Source organism: Ictidomys tridecemlineatus, chromosome 2 (genome assembly GCF_052094955.1).
Source record: "Ictidomys tridecemlineatus isolate mIctTri1 chromosome 2, mIctTri1.hap1, whole genome shotgun sequence".
Taxonomy (NCBI): domain Eukaryota; kingdom Metazoa; phylum Chordata; class Mammalia; order Rodentia; family Sciuridae; genus Ictidomys; species Ictidomys tridecemlineatus.
Genome location: NC_135478.1, coordinates 81,284,641 through 81,302,772, shown reverse-complemented (window position 1 = coordinate 81,302,772; position 18,132 = coordinate 81,284,641). Strand labels below are relative to the sequence as shown.

Genomic DNA, 18,132 nt, shown 5'->3' with positions numbered 1-18,132 from the left:
AAAACATCCAGAGAAATCATTCCAGGCAAAAGCTTCCACTGTGTCCTGGCCTGTGGAGAATAAACACAGAGCCTCCCCTGGCACCTGCCCACGAGTGCTCCCAGCCAGTGCTTTCCATCCAGACTGATGCTCGACCCTGGACCAATTGCTCATGGAGAAAATGGACTTGGCTTCTTAGTGTCCCAGGGCCTTGACACCTGCACAAGACTCAGGCTAAGTACAAGAGCTGGACATAATAGGTGGGAAGAAGCCAGGCCCACTCAGAGCAGAGCAAAAAGACCCTGAAAGAAAATTTGGCAGCTTGAACCTTTATTTTTAGTGATTTTTTTTTAAAAAGCATAATTAGAAACTTTCAATACAGAAATAATCCTAGCAAACCATTTAAAAGTTGTTGTTTGACAGGAATTTCACATCAGGTCCACCAGGACGACGGTCTAGCCCTGAGTCCCCCACCCCCACCCAACAACCCCCCCCATCCCGTTCATGCGTGTGACACTCAATGGGACAGACACTGTCGTCACCAAAATTAACCCACCACCTGCATCTGGGCGTCCAGGTGCCAGAAGCCACTGCGGCTTCTGTCCTGGGCTGGAAGCTCGCAGGATCACCCTTATTGCTTGAGTTTGCAAGCACTCCATACAGCCTCACCTGAGTGCTCAGAGGCAAGTATGACCCCTGGGCCACAGGCTCCTGGTCAGCCAGGACAGTCCTGAGGGCAGAGACCCCACTTCTGTTCCCAGCTACCCCAGCCAGATGGGGCTGCCTGCAGCACCCTCCACAGCCCCTGCCTCCACCACCCATGGCCCCATGACCCCAGCCTGCAGCTCCAAAGCAAAGGCCTGCCATGGAACCCCAGCTTTTGGCGGTTTGGACAAGTGGAGAGACAGGTGAGAAGAAACCCCCATTTTTTATTGATTAAAAACCCATCCACAGTGTTAACACGGAAAATCTGCAGTGTGATCTGTGATGTGATTGTCCAATCAGGGCTTTACCTGGAAATCGCCTAGGAAAGGAAATCTAATAAAACACTTCATGATGCTGAAATCAATTCTTCCCAGGTTACGTGATCCTTTTAGGGGAAGGGGGAATGATGTGTCCCACAGAAGGGGAGAGCAATAATCAAATGCAGACACCCTGGCTTTTCACCAGGAGACTGGGGTAGATCAAAACTGGCTGCCCCAGCCAGCACCGCTACCATCCTTGCCATCTGCTAAGCAATCCTACCGCCTTCATACTACAACAGTTACGTCAGTGATCCAAGGTCTCCTGGCCCAGTTCAGAGGTGTCCTTCCCATTACTCAGCAGCCCCCAGTGCCCACCCCCTACATCCAGAAGTGCCTGGTGCTGTATCATAGACTTCTGGCTCTTCCCAAGAAAGGGCTAGGAGCCCAGCCCCACAAGGACAGAAAGCCATTTGCTTTTTATAAGAACACTGGACCCAAAGTGGGACAGCCACAACTTGGGCTGCTGTGCCAATCAAACCTCAGGGAAAGAAAATAATTGTGAGGAACTTGATTCATTTGATTTGGCTTCATATTCTTTATCTGTTAAAATAATGCTCCTATAGCCCCCTGAAAGCCCCATCTCTGCACAAACACCCCTACCTTTCTGTTGGAACAGAAACATGTGGGTTCTAAGAAGACACAGCACCTCTGGGTTTGTACCAGAGGCATCTAGAAGGCAGGAAAAGAAACCTAGCAGCCAGAGGCCAAGACTACCTGCCTCTGTGGAACCAAAGGCATGGGGCCAGCAGAGGGCAGGGCTGCCTCAAGGCCAGGTTTCCCCAGCTCCCAGAGCAATTGTAGGGTCAGGAGAACAGCTGGCACAGACCCTGGAGAGAGGTCAGAGCCTGCATGGCAGGGACAGAAGCCACCAACCTGCAGGAGAGTGAGCAACACAGAGCCCACTCCAGCCCAGGTCGGCCACAGACGCAGCTTGAAGGAGACGCTGCCTCCGCAGGAAGCTGTTGGCGGTGGGGAGGGCTGGGGAGGGTCTGTTGCAACAGGTGGCATTAAGGAGGCCAAGGCCAGAGCAGAACAAGGGTGTGCAGCTGGTTAAAGCAATATACACTATGTACAAATTGGTTAATCAGTCCGCTTGGCTGGCAGCGTCCTCACCAGGTCCAGGCGCCTCAGCAGGGAGGAGGGCACCAGTGGGAAGGGCGGGCTCGTCCAACACCTTCTTGGCACTCGAGAGGGAAGGGGAGGAAGTGCCGATGGCGCCTCCCAATAAAAAACGTGGAGAGAATTCTTTAAATAACGGCACGAAACTGAGACTGTCCCCCGAGGACCCCTGCAGGCCTCGGGCTCGGGGAGGGACCGCAGTGCAGTCTCTGCGTGGCCTGAGGGGCATTAGCAGCAGCGTTTCTTTCGTTTACTGTTCTTCGTGAGCTTCACGACATCATTTTGTTGCTGCTGCTGCTGTTTCGCCAGGTTGTCTTTCTTTGCTCGGAGAACAAGCTCTGTGATGCAGTTGAACATCTGCAAGGCGACACGGTAGGACTAGCCCAGACCCAGCGGGAGGCCCGGGCAGGCTGGCACTGCTGCCCCCCAGGCCCAGCTTTGTTTCTGCTTGTGAAGGGCTTGGCAGGAGTGTCCTCCAAACCCTTTCTAGGAGGAGGAGGTGGACTACTGAAAGGTCAACAGGGACACTAAAGACCCACAAACTGTGAGAACAAGGGGAAGTCACTCTCGGGGGTTTTCCACTGACAGGAGAACCCCTTTCTTCTGGAGCTGGAATCTTCTGACAACACAGAGCTGCCCTGTCCTGTAAGCAGACAGGAGGGGACCCCAGTCTGCCCGCCCCATGCCACCTCAGGGTACGTGGGGCCCCGAGGTCCTGCCCGAAACTTTCCCGGACCTCCCAACACCATTTCAGTGCCAGGGTCCAGTGAAGCTCCATGTACCAGTGCACAGTCCTCTCCACTCCGCCCAGAAAGGCGGGTAACAGCGACCTCAGTGGTGGGAGCAGAAGGCATGAAAAAGCCCAGCCAGCGTCTGCCAAGCATATACTTCATGCTAAGCACTCGACATGACTCGACTCACTCAATCCTTGCAAGGCAGGGCTCACGTTCCCCTCAAGCTATAGATGAACAAATGAAGACCACAGAGGGTGGCTCTAGGATTGGGGTCTTGGCCTGACTCTGAGGAGTCTGTGTTCCCCACCATGGTGTGGCCAGCCAGCCCCGCTTGCTCTGGAAGCCACAGGAAAGGAACTAGGTCCCCAGGAAAGCCAGAGCAGAATGATTTGACAGTGGAGGGGTGAGGGAAGGACCAGGGGTGGGCAGATCTAAGTTTGAGCCTCTTATTAGCTGAGTGATGTTCTGGAACCTCGGTTTCCCCGATTAGAAATGCAGATGTGGTACCTGTCTCAGAGGACTGCAGAGACACCAGCTAAGACCATCTGAGGGCCCGCACCCAGCAAGCACCCGACAGACGTCAGTCACTATAATGTTTCCACTGCTCACTCAGAGGCCGTGAGCAAGCTGGGGGAGGAGAGGGATGTGGGGGTTGAGCAGGGCCACCTCTCCCGCTCCCCAGGGACTCACCTCCTCCACGTTGACATTCTCCTTAGCACTGGTCTCAAACAACTGGATCCCCATCTGCCCAGCAAACTTGTAGGCGTCTTCCGTCTCCACCACCTTCCGCTCGGGGTCATCGTTCTTATTGCCCACTTCAAGGCAAGGCAGAGTCAGCCGTCCCTGTAAGGCCACCTCCTGCCACCCTCCACCCCACAGTCCCCAGCCTCACCTAATATTCGGCACACATCATCACAGTTCTGGTTAATTTCGTGAAGCCACCGCTTGACATTGACAAAGGACTCAGCACTGGTGACGTCGTAAACAACAATGACCCCATGAGTCCCTCGATAATACCTGTAAGGCCAAGGTGTATGTCAGGGCTTCAGCCCATCCCTATGACCGTCCCTATGACCCGATGACCTGCCTGCCCACAGCAGAGGACAGTGGCGGGGGAGAGCGGTCATTCCTGCACTCGGCAGCTGGGCTGTGCACCTGGCCTTGGCCACCATGCCCACGCCAGGATAGGCTCCTCACACTTGTCCCCAGGGTACTAGCAGAGGAGGGGTGGCTGGCCCTGAGGTGGCAGACCAGGTCAAAAGAGTCACCCCAGATGACTCAGTCTGCCACCAGCTGGAAACTTCTACAAAGTTCTCCTTTTATTTTTAGAATTCAGACAATTTTTGTATTTGACATCATGTTATCACTATCCCTGTTTAAACATTCAAAAAATTTTCCTTCCTCAAATCTGATTTAGTAAAATGCCAATCCAAGAAGCTGCACTATTCATGAGCCCTGGTATATCTGTGTCCCCTCCCTCAGGGGCAGGTGGCACTTCCCTTCCTGCCACTCTTGGCTTATCCATTCTAATGGCAGGGACAGTGTGGGAGCTGCGTGGGCACCAGGGTGCCTAGAAGGGAGGCCAGCTACACCACCACCCAACATGCAGCCCCAAGCTGGTCAGGTCTGGAAGGAAGAACAGTATCAACGTTCCTCTCCAGACACCTGGTAGGGACCTTCAGACCAAGCAGCCGCATTCACACTAACAGTCGAGGGGACGATGAAGACCGTGGAACAAGAGGATGGAGCTTCACACTTCCCTGAAACCCTGGCCTTAGAGGACAGGAAGCACCCTGTCCCAGCACTATGTAACCCCCAACAGTGTCCCTCTGCAGCTCCCCTCCCCAAAGCTGCAGAGATTTTTCTGTCACTGGGGGCTTCTTACGACACCCAGGAGACAAACCCTGAGGGGACAGGCTGCTTCCTCCCGACCTTCTAGCAGCCGCCTGCCTGGCCCTGAGCACCTGCATGCTCCTGCAGCACACCTGGAAAGCAACTCCTTCCCAAGCCCTGGTTCTAAGGTGGCACAGGATGCACAGGCTGAGAAAGGGTGCAGCAGACAGGTGGTGGGTACAGCTTGTCACCTGCTGCCCACCAGCTGAGAAGCCTTCACATTCATGGCCAGTCTGAGGACAAAGAGTAACCCTAGCTCCACCGGCCACAGTCTCAGTTTCCACAGCTATGAAATGGGGATATAGGCACTTAACACACCACCACAGGGCTGGGGAGCAGGACAGAGTGAACACTGGGGTGCTCTTTATTATCTCCATGGCAATCTGGGGCCCCAGATAGAGGTGGCAGGAAACCAAGAGACAGCTTGCTGGAAGAGGAGCCTCCACCATGCTTGGGGTCCTGTCTGCTGTCTGTCTCCACCCCCCAGACATCCCAGGAGATCTCCCAGGACGCCTCATTCTGTCCAGGGTGCAGCGCTCGTTGGCTTTGAGGAAGCCTGACAATCCCATTGTCTCAGCTCTGGGCCCAAGAACCAGCCCTGGCCCTACAGCAGCCCCGTGCCAGCTCAGCACACCAACCAGCTTGGTGGACGCCTCCAGGGCGGGTGCAGGAGTGCCTGCCGGGAACCATGAAGACAGGCCACTGTTCCCTGCCAGCAGAGGAAGCGCTAGCAGCCTCTGCAAACCTCCTTTGCCCAAGACGGCTAAGATGCCAAGAAATGCCTCCAGCCATGGCCCCAGCACAAACCCCTGCTGCTTCCTGGGAACCTCAACGGCCCTGGGGCCCAGGGAAGAGGCTCAATCTGAGTGGAGCTCTGGTCTCCGCAGGAGCTTGGGCTCAGGGCTCTGGTGCTTCTGGGCTCCCACACGGTGGGAATCGCTGCCCAGCAGGAATCATGTCCCAGCAGCAGACATTTGGCCCAGGCCAGGCAAGGGCTGAGCACTCTGCATCCACCACCTTGTTCATCTTTGCAAACAACATAGCCCAACAGGTGTCAGGACAGCCATCTCACCAGTGAGGACTCCAAGGCTGAGTGGAATGTCCAGCTTGATATCCTGGTCCCCAGGTCTGACTCTTGGGCCAGCACCAGGGCTCCTCTTCCTCTTTACTTCCTCCCTCCATCCCACCCCTCCCCCAGCCACACCTCTCAGGGGCAGCAAACCTCAGCATCCGTCACAGGATGCAATTTTGGTTTCTCTTCCAATGCCCCAGGTCAAAAAAGGTCATGATTCTGCACCCTGACTGTCCCTCCCTACTCCTTCCTTCTTTGTCAACCGCCATCATAAGGCACAGTCTCTGTGGCCCCTGGGTGGGCCCTGCATGCCTCCCACCTCAGGGGCTAAGGAACCCTGAATGAGGACAACCTTTATCATCCCCAGACACCAGGGACTAGCCAGCGCCCAAAGGCTGCCAGTACGCAGTCACCCACTTTCCCAAGCACCTTGGAAAAAACACACACTGCCCCAGGAGCTGGGCGACCCCTCCAAAATCTCCCCAAGAGAATGGAGGAGCCAGTCCCTCTTCCCACCCCACCCAGTGCCGAAAAAAAGTGACTATGTGGCAGGGGAGCAGCAGCAGGAGGAGCCTCTGCTGCAGGAAGGGTTCAGACGCCCCAGGGCCCAGCTCCCAGCCCCCAGCATCTCCCAAGGGCACAGGTCTATTATCTCTGCTGCCCTGAAGCCCCCAACTGGTTTTAAACCCAGAAGGGAGACACTGAAGGAGGAGCTGTGCCCAGTCTGGGGGGCCACAAGACCATGAACTAGGTAGAGGCCTGAGCTTTGGCATCAGATGGGCCTCAGTTCTGATCCTAAGAAACTGAGCTATGTCACTTTGCCCTCTCTGGGCATGTTTTCTTGTGCATAAAATGGAGATAATCCCAGGGGGCTGGGGATATGGCTCATTGGTAGAGCGTGTGCCTGGCATGCACAAAGCCCTAGGTTCAATCCCCAGTACCACCAAAATAATAATAATAACAATAATAAGATAATCACAAACTTCTTCATTGGCATTAAGTGAAATAAAGTTGGTGATGACCTAGCGACATTCCTGGCCCAGAGTAAGGACAAGTGAGGTAAGTGGCCAGACCTGGTAACCCTGATGCCCCATGTGGGGCTCGTACATGGGCCTATAGGCTCCAGGCGACCCAAAGTTTTCAACATCAATCCTGACACCTAGCCCTCCCCAAGTCCTCACTACACTGTAGGGACACCGGCTGACAGCCCCCACTCAGGCAGCTCAATCACTGCGTCCTGCAGGACTGTGCCCAGGCAGCCCCAGGTTTGGGAACCCGCAGAGCTTCAGTCATTCAGGGCTATGACATTCATGTGCTCAGCACAGGGCAAAGTGACTGCCCCTCCTGCCCAGCCAGTAGCCCTGCTCTGCCCACACTCCCAGCTGCCACTGCGCGGGTGCTTCACCTTCACTTCCCCACCCTCAGAAGCTCCTGAAGAGCCTGGGATGGCACCAGCATGGCTCCACCCTGCTTCCATGCTGAAGGGAAGACAGGGGTCTCTGGCCAGGGAACTTTCTCATAGCCTTCCCCGCCTTCTCAGGGGAACAGCCCTGGGGTGAAGGCAGCCTCCCCACTGTAGAACCAGGGCTCTGCCATCACTGGAAGCAGACCACTTCTGTAAAATGAGGATAGCAGTAGCACCAAGCATAGAGAATTATGGGAGAATTAATGGAGGTGACCCACAAAAAGCTCAAAGCAGGGGATCCGGACACAGGTCCCAACATTCAAACAAATCCTAAAAATAAACCCCATGGGAAACTGAAACCCAGAGAGTTTAGGCAACTTGCCCAAGGACACACAGCAGAACAGAAATTTAAATTTCAAACTGTTCGCCTTCAAGCCCTGCGTTCCTGGAATCTGACCCATCGACAGCCTAAGAACCGAGAGCCCCTGCACAGGACCTGGAATCAGGCCTTGGCTCTCTCCTGTCTGTAGCTGAGAACCACAAAGGCACCGCGGTGACAAATGAGGGAGGGCGACACACTAGAGACCGACTTTCCAGCCAAAGCTCTGCGGGGAGAAAGGGGCTCCCACACACCCACGTTCTTCCAGACCTCCCAAGAAAGCCACCTCCGAGGAGTCGGCCTGAGTGAGGGGAGCCTGCACAGAATGGACACCTGCCAAGAGGAACTGCCACTGACTCAGTGTTCACTTGGACCTGGCACGTCACAAACACCTGGTAAGGCAAACACCATGGTTTTTGCCACTCTGAGGGTAAAGCTGAGTGTCCAAGGGGAGGGTACATAGTCACTGTCCTGCCGGACACCAGAGCCAGGGTGCTCAGCCACTGCCTGCCCGCCCACCCCACAGCAGCCACAGCACTTCCCCACGTCCTCTGACATCTTCAGGAAGGGGAAGGGCACAGCCAAGCCCCACCCACTGAGGTCATCAAAGAGCTCAGTTCCCTATAGCCTTGGGAGCCACTCAGTGATTTCTACGACCAGCACTCTACTCAACTTTGTGCAAAAATCCACAGTGTCTGAGGCAGGGGCTGCAGGTGGGAGTGGGACGGGGACTCACGTGGAAGTGATGGTGCGGAAGCGCTCCTGCCCCGCCGTGTCCCAGATCTGCAGCTTCACTTTCTCCCCGTTGATCTCCACTGTCCGAATCTTGAAATCCACTCCGATGGTGGTGATGTAGCTGCCTGCACACACACCGACATCAGCCAGGCCCAGCAGAGACCCTGTCTCACACTGTCCCACCCACAGAGTGTCCCACCAAGTCCAGACCCCAGAGACCCAAGTAAGATATGGCCTGCCCTGAGGGACCCCACAATGGAAGTGAGACAGGATACAGTGAAAGAAACTGAGAAGGACAATTCACAGTGATAAATGCTACAAAGGAAATAAAATCTAGGATGGTACTGAGGGAAGAGGGACAGACTCTGTTCGTTTGGCCAGGGGTGGGGACATTCAGATCTAACCTGAGAAAGGGCCAGACCTGTGATGCACTCTGGGTTTTTCTTTTCTATTCTATTTTTAAAAAGAATTTAAGGATCCACAAAATTAACTTCCTAAACACAAACAAGACCCAAACCACAGTCTGAAAAGCACTGCTCCGGGCAGGAGAGACAGTAGCAAAACAGCAATGGTGCAGGTGAGGCCACGCCTGTGGTGAGAAGCAGGTGGAGGGCCAAGGCCAGGTCTCTGGGCCTTTGTGCCATTTTCGAGAATCTGGACTCTCTTTGTGCGATGGGGAGGCAGTGAGGGTTTTAACCAGGGGCATGAGCTGCATGTTAAGCAGCTTTCTTGGGGCATCTGTGTGAAAGATGGATTTGAGTAGAATGGCCAGTGAGTCGGTCCAGTCCAGGCTCACAAAGGTGACCACAAAGAAGAACACAAGTTCTCCCTCCCTTTGGAGCACTCCATGTAACATAATGTAGGGAATGAGACACACAGATGACCGTGTGAAGCAAGATACAGATCAAAGCTCAAACAGAATGCACCTGGTGCTCCTCTGGTCTTGGACAACGCCAAGGTATGCGGAGTCCTCACACAGTTAGGCACTCAAAAAACACCTTGTAGTTGAATGAGTGGGGGAAAAAAATTAAAAACCAAAGAAAGAATAAGCAGTATGAGCAACAAGAGAAAGAAAGCTGGAAACAGATTATAAAGACCAGTGGTTCTCAACCAGGAATGACTTTTAAGTCTGGAGACTTAAAAGTTGGTTATTACAACGCAACTGGCCACTTGCTGGGTAGATCTAGCCCAGGGATGCTGCTTAAAATCCTTCAACACACAGGACAGCCCCTCAACACAGAGTTACAAGATGCAAAGTATGAAGAGTCCCCAAGTGGAGAAACTTGCTATAAACTCTGTTCAGGTGAGAGAGGGTCACCACAGCTACTAAACAGAGAAAAGAACCTGCCAGAGATGTGTGGATTCAGAGAGTAGCAGAGTGAATTCAGCAGCGTGAGACAAGGGCAAGTGCTGATATGATGCCTCCAGCTAAAGCCAACGCTTTAAAGCCAAGCTACTGGTAGCACATTCAGAAAGAAGAGAGACTACAAAAGAGTCACCCAAGAGCGGAAAGCAGATTTGATGGGGAGTTATAGGGACTTCATGGAGGAAGAGGAATGTTTTCCAGCACAGCTAGAGGTTGATCAGTAATCATCTTCCTTGAACAGAAGATAATGACAACCACAAATAGCTGGTGCGTACTCAGTGATTACTTTGTTCCAAGTACTGTGATGTGCACTCTCTCAGGAGATCCCACAACAATCTATATCAGAGGGACAACCACAATTTCTACTTCACAGATGAACTGAGGCTTAGTTGCTACATCAGGGTAACAGAGAGAAGCCAGTTTTTTCCAATTCCCCAACACCAGCGGAGCTGCAGAGCCATCTCAGGGAGAGGAAAGGGGCAAAATTCCACTTTTCCACTGAGAGAGAGGCATTAGCCATGTAATAACTTCCTAAGTGTAGCTTGCCCTCAAACACAGCAGAGCAATTCCCTGTAAGATAATCACACTTCAGTTCTTACTCAGGCAGGCCAACCCAACCTGAAGCCCCTGTATCATGATGTATTTAACAAACAAAAACATGCTCAACCTTACCAGTGATCAGGGAAATACTAATTCAAACTTTACATCACTTTCTGTCTATCAGTTTAACAAAAATGAAGCCCTGATCAAGCTGACAAGGGATACTTTCAAACCCTTCAGTGGGACTATAAATTATCTCAGCTTCTTTGAAAGGCAAGTTGGCATTATCTACGAAAATTGTAAATGTATATACCTTGTGACCCAGTAACCCCACTTCTATGGAAACTGCATGTACAAGAACATATACATTGTATCCCAAGTAGTGTAGCATCAATTAAAACAGAAGCAAACCAGAAACCACACACATAACAAGAGCACTGGTAATGAACTATGGTACATCCAAGCACAGTGCAGCGAACTTGAGAGCACTAAAAGGAACCAGGGAGGTCCACACATAGCAACATGGAAGCACTTTTGGTAGACTGAGAAGGAATGGAATCCGAAAGCAGCTGAAAGGTACATCCCCCATAAACACAGGCTCCTGGGGCAGCAGAGGGGCAAGTGCAGGGACAACTGGTATTCTTCACATTAGTAAGTCCTTCCTATTGGAAATTTTATTTTAATTTAAGCATGACTGTCTTCTAAATCTTTTTAACTTTAAATTAAAAAAAAAAAGTTGAACACAAGATGATGCTGGACAGGGAAAAGATGAGTGGTAAAGGAGATTTTCAACAAGATGGATTAAGGCGGAACTCAGAGGCCTCTGACCTAAGCCTCCAGCCCTCTTCTTCCTTCCTCTGAAAACCAGAATGAGAAAGTTCCCCACATTAGGCAGAAGCCAGTGTGTTCTGGTGCCAGGGAAAGGGGTTTCAAAATCCAAATGTCCCACCAGCACCCAGGGGAAGACTCACCTGAGAAAGTGTTGTCTGCGAATCGTAACAGTAAGCTGCTCTTGCCCACACCTGCAGGAGAGAGCACCACGATCAGCAGGCTGGTGCGTTCCTCCCTCCAGCCCCATCCTTCCTCAGGGAGTTGCTGCCTGAGTCCCCACAAGGAGCTTGGTGGTGCCAGCTGTCTGCTCAAGGCTGCTTCCTATCTCCCCAACCAGCCATACACCACGCACATCTCTTCACTCAATCCCTGACCTTCTCCTTCATCCTCGTGTAAGACAAGCTGCTCCTAAATCCCTTGGGGGAGATGACAGAGGGTCTCACTTCTCAGCACTGCTGAGAGCTGTCCTGGCAGTCCCGAGGGAGATAAGAGATGACAGACACAGAAGGAGAAAGGTCAACCAAATGAGACTGGTCCCCCTGGTGCATCCAGAACATGGTCTCTAGAAAACCACCCACCACATATGGAGCTTGAGTTTTCAAGGAGCTTGAAACAAGGAATTTTAGAACTGAAAAGAACCCTTGAGATCATCAGGGCTATGCTGCAGGTGGGGAAACCGAGACCCACAGCTAAAAGCATCAGCCACCTTCCCCTGACTGAATCACCACCAGCTAGGTGGGTGGTGCAGTGGACTCTGCAGGATCCTATCAGGCCACCGGCACACAAGTGCTCAGGCCACGGCACAAACTGTGGAAGCTCCTGGCTGCTTATTCCACAGACAGAACTCTCAGAAGCCTAGCTCCCCTTGATCTCGATACACGGTGGCTACAACCTGTTAAGTGCACCTATCCTGTGACCTCCTGCCCTCCCGCAACCCGTTACCCTTAAGTCCAATCAAACTCAGAAGAAAAGAATTAACATGCACTGACTCTGTCTGCATGGTGGACACTTTGTTGCTCCCAGAATCCCAACTACATCCCCTCAGATGAGGAAGCTACAGCTCCCAGAAGCCAAGTAGCTGACCTAAGGCACCACCACAGGAAGCAGCAGAGCAGAGATCCTAACTCCAGGGCTCTGCAGTGCCTCCTGATACCTCCTGCTGGGGAAGCCTTCTAGCACCTGTCTCAGGAAGCAGAATTAAGTGATCCCAGTGGGCTCCTACATCTTACTCTTGCTCGACTTTTAATGGAAATGCCATCAAAGCTATGAGATATTAACCTAGGATCTCATAAACACCCTGCAACTACATGCAAATTTTGAGTACATATGCCTATTTGAGGGAGAAGCCCAAGGCTTTAATCTGATTCTCAAAGAGAGCAGGGCCTCCACCCCCACTCCCTATTACCCAAAGCTGTAAACCACTGCTGCACACTAGCATTTGTGTTTCTCTTAACCTAACCCCTGACATCCTCCTGGGCCAGTCTCCTCTAAGGATCTCTCTGGGGACTTCAAGTGAGTTATCCAGGGTTGTCCAGAAGAACTTGTTTCTCTGAGCACAACCAGGTCTGCCTTCCCAAAGACAGGCTGGGGTGAGGCTCCCTGAGACAGGTGTGTGCCCATAGCACCTGCTGCTCTGCCCCAGGCCTGCAGCGCTCTCTCGCTCAACACCACTTCCTCATTGCTCAGCCATGAGGCTTCCTGCTAAGCCCAAGGAGAGCCCAAGTGGGGTGGGTCCTCACCGGCGCTCTGCCTGACACTAACACCCCATTGGCGCTGCTGTCTCCTTCGCTTTCTCCTAGAGCCTTCTGGGACCAGCTTACTCAGCTAAATGCTTGTGTCTGGGCCACTAGGTTGTGAGTTCCTCTAGTACACAGACCTAGCTCTCATCCGCCCTGTGAATTCAGTGTGTAAGCTGGGCCCAGCACTAAATAGGCACCAACAAAACACTGCTCCATGAATTATGACTGGAAAAATGTCAATCTCATTGACAGCTATGCTACCTAATGCTATGACTGCAGAATTAACAGGAGCCAAAGCAGCATTGTTCAAACTTTGGAGCAGCAGAATCCTCTTTAAAATTAAAATTTATCTAAATCCACATATCTGCAAAAAGACAGCGGGTGGTACTCTCTGCAGTGTCACAGTAGCATCCCCTACATTTACCCCCCAAGGTCCTCTACAGAGCAGCTGAAAACCATTAGGCTGCAGAGAGGCCACGAGAGTCACCACATGGTCTGCTGCTTTGGACCTGACATCAGATCCCACACTGCTCTCCCTCTGAAACCCACTGACATGATCCCTCCCAAATATCCCAGGGGGAGGCTTTCTTGAGAAAACACACCGCTCTGCTACCTACAGTACTGGCCTTGGGAAGAAGCAGAGGGTATCAACCTACTTTTGCCATGGCCTAAGGTTCCCTATGGCCACCTCCAGCAAGAAACCTCCAAATCCCATCATCTCCTACCCTGCAGAAGAATAGGCCCCCAGCAGCATTCAATGCCTCTTGGCAGCTGGGTGACACCACACTCAACTGTCATAGCATTTGCCTGCATTCTGCCTCTGGTCCTTCTCATGCCAGCCACACAAAAGTCTTCACCTTGGCCCTGGTCCTACCCTGGGCTTCTGACCCCTTGCTCCTCTTTGCTTCAATTCCAACCTGTTGCAGACCCTTAGACCTTCAAGTGAAGCGGTCTCAATTTTTGTCGTCTTAGCAACAGCCTCACTGTACAGCCTCAGACAAGTCACATCACATCTCTGAGCCTCAGTTTACTCATCTGTAAAGTAAAGGGCTTTAACTAGGTCTCTGAAAGCCACTCCAGGTTCTAAGAATGAGGATGACTGACCCAGTGGATGCAGATGAAATGTGGTTACAAATCTGAGCCAATGTCACAAAAAATAAAGAAGTGTAGAATCACAGGCATAAAAGAAGAGATGCAAAAACTGAGGGAATACATTCCAGAAGCATGTGCAATGTGGCAGAGTGGAAAGAAGAACTCTAGATTTATAAAGAAAGAAACTAACATTCATTGAGGACCTACAGTTTGCCAGCCTAACACCAGATGCTCTCACCCATATTAGAAGGATGTGCATTAATTCCCAGCTTTGCCTCTGATAAGCTGTGTGATTTTGGGCAAGCCAGTCATCTCCTCTGAGCCTTAGTTTCCTTATTTGACAAGCTGCACGGGCAATGGGTGAGAATCAGATGAGAAAGTATCTGTGAAATCATTTGATACGCCCCTAAGGAAGCACACACACAAAGAGGTCAGTGTGGGGTAGTGAGGATGTCAGGTTCCCCACTCAGCTGCAAAGCTTAGTTTGAACTCCCAAGGCTACCATCTCCCAGTCTCCTAAGTGTTCAACTTGGAGTATCAACTCACTGTCAGGAGAAATCAAACAGCAAAGCATCTAGCTCCTCTCCACAAGCCAGGCCTACATGCTCATACTGAAATAGGAGCAAGACCACATAAATCTTGACCCCATGGGTCTTCTCCCCTACCTGACTTCTGAGCGCAAAATCAATACCCCAGGCAAAGTGCACAGTTAAGAAAGAAGGCCAAAATCATCCCCTGGGTTTTTTGGGGTAGAAAAGCCAGCAAGCTGCATCTTCTTGCTAACTTTAGGCCTTTCATTTTTGGAGTCAACACACAAGCTGAAGATGACTTGCAGGGGGTAAAGACCTTTGACCATGATGGGCTAACTTTAATGGCAAAAGGAGAGAAATCACCTTGGGCCAGCTGCTCAGAACCAAGGCCAGAGCAGAAAGTAAATCCTATAAAGGTATAAGCCTCAGGACCTTGAGGAGTGCCAAAGGCCATGTCAAAGTACAAGGCATCACAGCTTATCTAGTTATTTCATTCAAATCATAACCAATCAGTCCTCCACCTTTCTAACTCCATCCCCAACCACCTCCATCTTATTGGTTGGTTAGCCCCCAACTCTTCCCCTTACATCTCCCCTCCATCAGCAACCACAGAAACCCCAGCCATCTTCCACCAGATCTAAGCCATCAACCACATTCCCAATCCCACTTCATAAGTGAGACCAAAAAAACAATCCATTTCTACCACCCATCTATAACACTGCATCTAATACCCGCACATTCTGAATCTTAAAAGGGATTTGGTTCCCTCTCTCCTTAGCAATCCATGGGCTCTACCACCAATCTGGCCTCTGCCTCTAATCATCACATGACCAGCTTCCCCACACTCAACTCAGGTCTGGTCTGTAAACTTAGCTGCTCCCAAGCCTCCTTCCTGGACATCATATAATCACAGCACCTCAGCTATACTCCCATAAACCTTCTGGGGCCTGCCTTGGTCAACCCATAAACCTGCTCACCTGTCGCACTCCCAACACCTCTAAAACCCTTCACTCTTGCCAAAACTTAATCTACCTTTTGTGCAGACACTCAATGTTCATTCATTCAACTGCCAGGCACTGTTCTAGGAACTAGACATGGAGCAGCCATCTGAGCTAGGAAGACTCAAGGAGTGTGCATGTGGCCCACATTTGTAATATTGGCTAAGCCACCCCTAATTTTCCTCTGGTTCATAGTAGGGTGGGGTGACAGCAAAGACCACTGCTGTTAGTCAAGCACTGTACTGAACACTACATATGCAGGATCTCACTGAACACTCACATCAGCCTTCTGAGGTGGATTTACTACTATTCCATTTTAGAGATGAGGAAACTGAACAATGCAGACATTTAATAATAATTCAGCAGAACCATGCTGAAGCCTTCACGTGCCTTACCTCATTTAAACCTCACAGCAATCCCATGAGACACGTCTGGGAATATCCCCATTTTACAGAGGAGTGAGTCTTACAAAAGATACAGATGATGATAACAACAATAGCTAACACTGAATTAGAACTTATTTTACGCCAGAACAGGCACTAAGCACTTTGCCCACTTTATCTCACTGAATACTCACTCACACCACCCAGCGAGGCAAGTCCCCACTTCACAGATGCAGGAACTGAGGCTCAGAAAGGTGAAGCAACTTGCCCAAGGTCACAGAGTGAAGAAGCTGGTAATCCCAAGACTCGAACCCAGGTCTCTCCAACTCAAGAAAATACGCGACTTGACCAAGGTCACACGTGAGGCAGGAACAGGCGCGGGGAGTGAACCCCGCGCGCTCGGCCCCTCCGCTAGGCAGCCTGGCGCCCCGACTCTGCTCCGCGCGGCCCGGAGCCCCCCTCGGCGCGCCCCTGGGGCCCGCGGCCGCCGGCCAGCCCCGCCCGCCCGCCCCGCGCGGGCCGGCACCTCCCCGCCCGCCTGCCCGCCCGCCTGAGGCCCCCGCGGGCCGCGCCCGGCAGGGCCCGCGCCGCCTCCGGCCGCTGCGGCCCTCACCGCTGTCGCCGATGATGAGCAGCTTGAAGAGGTGGTCGTAGTCCCGGGCCATGGCGGGCGGGGGCGGTGCGCGCGGGCGGGGTCGGTACTGGCCTCGCGATCCGCAGCTCCCTCCGGGCTGCTCCGGCAGCGGCGGATCCACTTCCCGAACAAACAGCCGGAACTGACAGAAACACCTCCCTTCGCTCCCCCTCCTCCTCCTCCTCCTCTTCAGCAGCCGCCGCCGGTGCCACCGCCTCCCTTCTTCCCGCCCCGCCCCGCCACTGCGCAGGCGCAGGGCCTGGTACCGCCTTTGCGCAGCCGCAGCCTCGACCGGCCGCGCCCTCGTCACGCACGCGCACCGCGCACGCGCTCTGGCACAGTCCCGGCGAGCGCGGGCCCGCCTTCCTCCCGTTTCCTAGGGGAACGTCGCCTCCGCGGCTCGCGGTCCCAAGGGCTTGCGGGATAGGGTCACGGTCCAGCTCTAACTGACAGAAGCCGAGGGTGCCAGAGGGCCTTCTTGGCTGTGGACGTTCTCGCTCCCTCATCTTCGAGACCGCACGCGCTGTGGAGAGGAAATGACCGGCGCGCAGCGGCCGGGGGCGGGCTCACGCCGAGCTCCGGGTTTCTCCGGTCCCGGGATTCGAATGGTGAAGGCAGACTCGTGTGGCTGTGGAAGACGCGGGCACCTCGCCCCTTGCTGCGTCGACGCCGCCTCGGCGGTGCTGGCTCGGGACCCCCAGTGCCCCAGGCCCGCCACAGAGTGTGGCAGGTGGCTGCCGAGTTCAACAGGGACAGGAATGGCCTGCGGAACGTAGCTACTAGAGAGAGGCCTTGAGGTCAGCGATGGGGCTAAATCACATCCCAGCTCCGTGACCCTTGGGGCCTGAGATGTCCCTTTGGTAAAATGGGCAGAGTAGTTCCAGAACCGGAATCCGTCCAGCTTGAAGCAGAGCCTGGGAAAAGAGTGACCCAGTGTGTAAGACGCGTCCAGACACTGAAGGCGGCCGCTCTCGCCTCCAATTTCACACCACCTAGATACTCATATCAAGGTCTTGTGGTTAGGGAGGCCCGAGCAGCTGAAAGTTGAGCCCAGGTTTTTCCATTTCTACAAGTGAGTTCTCACCTGTTCTACCCCTTGGAGTTGAAATCAGGATGGTACCACTGTCATCCTCACTGTAGAACTAGGGAGACTTTAATGTCCTTATTACCTGTTATAACTCTCCCTTTCTAGTCACACATCTGCTGAACAGTTCTACTCATTTTATCAATCTTCGTTTTCTTTGACTTAATAAAAAGCAATGCTCCTGGTTTTCAAAAAATGTACAAAACTTACTGAAAGTTCAAGTTATTGGTGCTTCTTTCTGAAGCACTTCTCATGGGCAACCCTTGTTTAAGTTTCTTGGATACCTTAAAATGCTTAACAAATAGTAAATGTAAAATGCCCTGTGAATTTCCTATTTATACACATATGTATCTTGCTTTTTCTCTGATGCTGCATGGCATCAGCCTCATCCAGTGGTTAACCACTCTGCTGATAATAAGGAATCCTGTAGTTCATTATTTTTGTTGTTATAAACAATGTTGCAGGCAAGATCCTTGAACAGCACATGGAGTGTCTGACTCAAGCCTTTTTCTTATTTTATTTTTTTGGTAGCACTGAGGATCAAACCTAGGGGCACTCTACCAACCCTATTATTTATATTTTGAAACAGGGTCT

General features: G+C 52.4%; 1 protein-coding gene and 1 non-coding gene across 3 annotated transcripts; one reads left to right on the top strand and one right to left on the bottom strand.

Moving 5' to 3' along the window:
* Positions 1 to 292: 292 nt before the first annotated feature.
* Positions 293 to 16,665, bottom strand: Rab35 (RAB35, member RAS oncogene family). 2 transcript variants are annotated; one of them, XM_078039026.1, is made up of 6 exons: positions 16,434 to 16,663; positions 11,219 to 11,269; positions 8,343 to 8,466; positions 3,750 to 3,874; positions 3,548 to 3,672; positions 293 to 2,480 (listed from the first exon to the last, which is right to left on the bottom strand). In XM_078039026.1, exons 1-6 carry the CDS (start codon positions 16,483 to 16,485, stop codon positions 2,352 to 2,354), a joined length of 606 nt encoding a protein of 201 aa, XP_077895152.1. In that variant the 5' UTR covers positions 16,486 to 16,663; the 3' UTR covers positions 293 to 2,351. The 2 variants fall into 2 exon arrangements, with proteins under 2 accessions (XP_077895152.1, XP_077895153.1); XM_078039027.1 differs by lacking the exon at positions 11,219 to 11,269 and having other exon boundaries at positions 16,434 to 16,665.
* Trnaa-ggc (transfer RNA alanine (anticodon GGC)) lies at positions 6,697 to 6,768 on the top strand. The gene has a single exon. It is a non-coding gene; the product is annotated as a tRNA-Ala (tRNA).
* Positions 16,666 to 18,132: the final 1,467 nt, after the last annotated feature.